Source organism: Zophobas morio, unplaced genomic scaffold (genome assembly GCF_036711695.1).
Source record: "Zophobas morio isolate AGI-343-1 ecotype UQ-CSIRO unplaced genomic scaffold, CSIRO_AGI_Zmor_V1 ptg000030l, whole genome shotgun sequence".
Lineage (NCBI taxonomy): Eukaryota > Metazoa > Arthropoda > Insecta > Coleoptera > Tenebrionidae > Zophobas > Zophobas morio.
The window spans coordinates 2,855,694-2,858,157 of record NW_026972135.1 but is presented as its reverse complement, the minus strand read 5'-3'; the positions used below and the strand labels follow the sequence as shown (position 1 = coordinate 2,858,157).

General features: G+C 33.4%; 1 protein-coding gene across 1 annotated transcript; it reads right to left on the bottom strand.

The window, feature by feature from the left end:
* Nucleotides 1-1,234: 1,234 nt before the first annotated feature.
* LOC135137960 (caskin-1-like) lies at nucleotides 1,235-2,192 on the bottom strand. Its single transcript, XM_064067741.1, has 3 exons — nucleotides 2,090-2,192; nucleotides 1,685-2,038; nucleotides 1,235-1,362 (listed from the first exon to the last, which is right to left on the bottom strand). Exons 1-3 carry the CDS (start codon nucleotides 2,190-2,192, stop codon nucleotides 1,235-1,237), a joined length of 585 nt encoding a protein of 194 aa, XP_063923811.1.
* Between the last annotated feature and the right edge of the window lie 272 nt (nucleotides 2,193-2,464).

The window sequence follows — 2,464 nt, the reverse complement described above, 5'->3', positions numbered from 1 at the left end:
GATATACATTAATGTCGGCATATACGAGGGCCACAGTCGAACATGTCAATCATCAAATTCTGATTCAAAAACTTGAAATGTATGGAGTGAGAGGCATCCCTCTACAACTCATTAAATCCTATCTTAATGGAAGAACACAATGTGTAATAGATTACTATATGGGACAGAAAGTTAAATCTAACAAACTCCCCATTAGTAAAGGAATCCCACAAGGGTCTATTCTCGGGCCGCTCTTCTACTTAATATATGCTAATGATCTTGTTCTATATAGTGAATCTTTTTCAGTGCAATTTGCTGATGACACTAATGTTATTATTAGCGAATCGTCTTGTGAAGATCTAAACAAATCGATTGAAAGAAATCTACAGAAGCTACAACACTGGTGTAGGTTAAATCATTTCCAGCTAAACGACAATAAGACTATTATACTAAAATTCAATTATAAGTCGGATACAGATTGTAATATATCAACACAAAATCAAAGCGTATCACCAGCTAAGAATAAAACCAAATTTTTAGGATTGTGGATCGATACAAAGCTTAACTGGAAAGAACACATAAATATATTATCATCTGAAATATCAAAGTATTGCTTTGCTCTGAAAATGTTATCCAAATCAGCCTCACCAGAAGTTGCAATGATGGCGTATACTGGATATGTAGAATGTAGAATTAGATACGGAATAATATTTTGGGGAAACTCTGTAGATGTAAATAAGATATTCATTATACAAAAGAGATGTATTCGAAGCATTTTCAATCTTAAGAAAACAGATAGCTGTAAACCATATTTTCTTGAAAAAAAATACTAACTTTAACAAGCCTGTACATATATGAATGTGTCATGTTTATTCTCACTCATAAGGATCTTTTTACAGAACATGAGCGCACTCACACTTATGATACACGCTTCAAAAATAACTTTGATTGTGAAATGATGAACTACACTTACCTCCAAAAAAATGTTTTATTTTCAGCATTAAAAATATATAACACTCTACCAATGCAATTAAAATTAGGAAATTTAAGACATATAAAATTAAAACTAAAACATTTTTGTTAAAAAATGCGTATTATAATATAAAAGAATATCTTAATACCCAGTTGTAATTGTTATAAGTATGTTGTATGTATGTGTATATTAACTAAATGACATGTAATACGTCTCCGACTTTTTATGTATAATAAACTTACTTACTTACTTACTTACTTACTTACTTACTTACTTACTTACTTACTTACTTACTTTTAAATATTCCATTTCATAGGACCTCGTATGGTTTAAATTCAACCCACTGTCGCCTATGTAAACTAACTTATTTACGCAAAGATTTGGATTTTGTAGGAACATCTGCCGCAATACTTAAAAAAAATCGTTTAATTAAAAAATTATTTAAATTATATCTTCCTGTGTTGTAATTGGTTACCATGAACCGTCAATAAATAACATTATTAATATTATAAGATTTAGATTATAGAGCCTTGAGGAGAACTCAAATTCGTAGCGCGTGCAATCGACCCGCCTACCGTCTCGCTGACTCGAACCCAACAATGGGTTTTTCAAAAAAAATGTACATTTTAGAGCCGATATTTTAATTTTACGTCCATGATCAACGATCATTGTCCCCTACGGATCAAAAACGATATAATTCTATTTCTTTCAACGGAATTATTAAACGCGTACTTTTTGGGTAGCAGACCATTTCCTTCCGGAACATCCACTTTCGCACCATTCGATTTGCTACCAGCAACTCTACTGTTTTTAAATGCGCATACTCACAAGTATAATGAATCGGCAGTAGACCATCGTGATACGGGTAGTCTACGTTAGCACCTTCTTTTATAAAAAAGGGCATAATACTGGGTCCATCAAAACGATTTTTACACGCGTAATGCATGGGTAGCCGACCATCACCATCTGGAATATCCACTGCTGTACCATTCGCTACCAGCAACATTACTTCATCTAAATCTCCTTGTTCACAAGCATAATGAATGGGCAACCGACCATAGTAATCTGAGGAATCTACTTTGGTACCTTATTTTATCAAATAGGACGAAATTTTATGTCCATTAAAACGATTTTTACACGCGTAATTCATGGGCATTGTATCATTTTTATCTGGAATATTTACTTTCGCACCATTCGCTACCAGCAACATTACTTCATCTAAATCTCGACAGCCGACCATCGTGATCTCGGGATTATACTTTCCCACCTTTTTTTATCAAAAACGACGTAATGCTATGTCCATTAAACCGATTTTTAGATGCGTAATACATGGGCAGTCGACCATATCTATCTGGAATATTCACTTTCGCAACATTCGCTACCAGCAACATTACTTTATCTAAATCTCCAAATTCGCAAGCATAATGAATCGGCAGCCGACCATCATTATCTTGGGATTCTACATTCCAACTTTGTTTCAACAAAAATGACATAATTTTATGTCCATTCAAA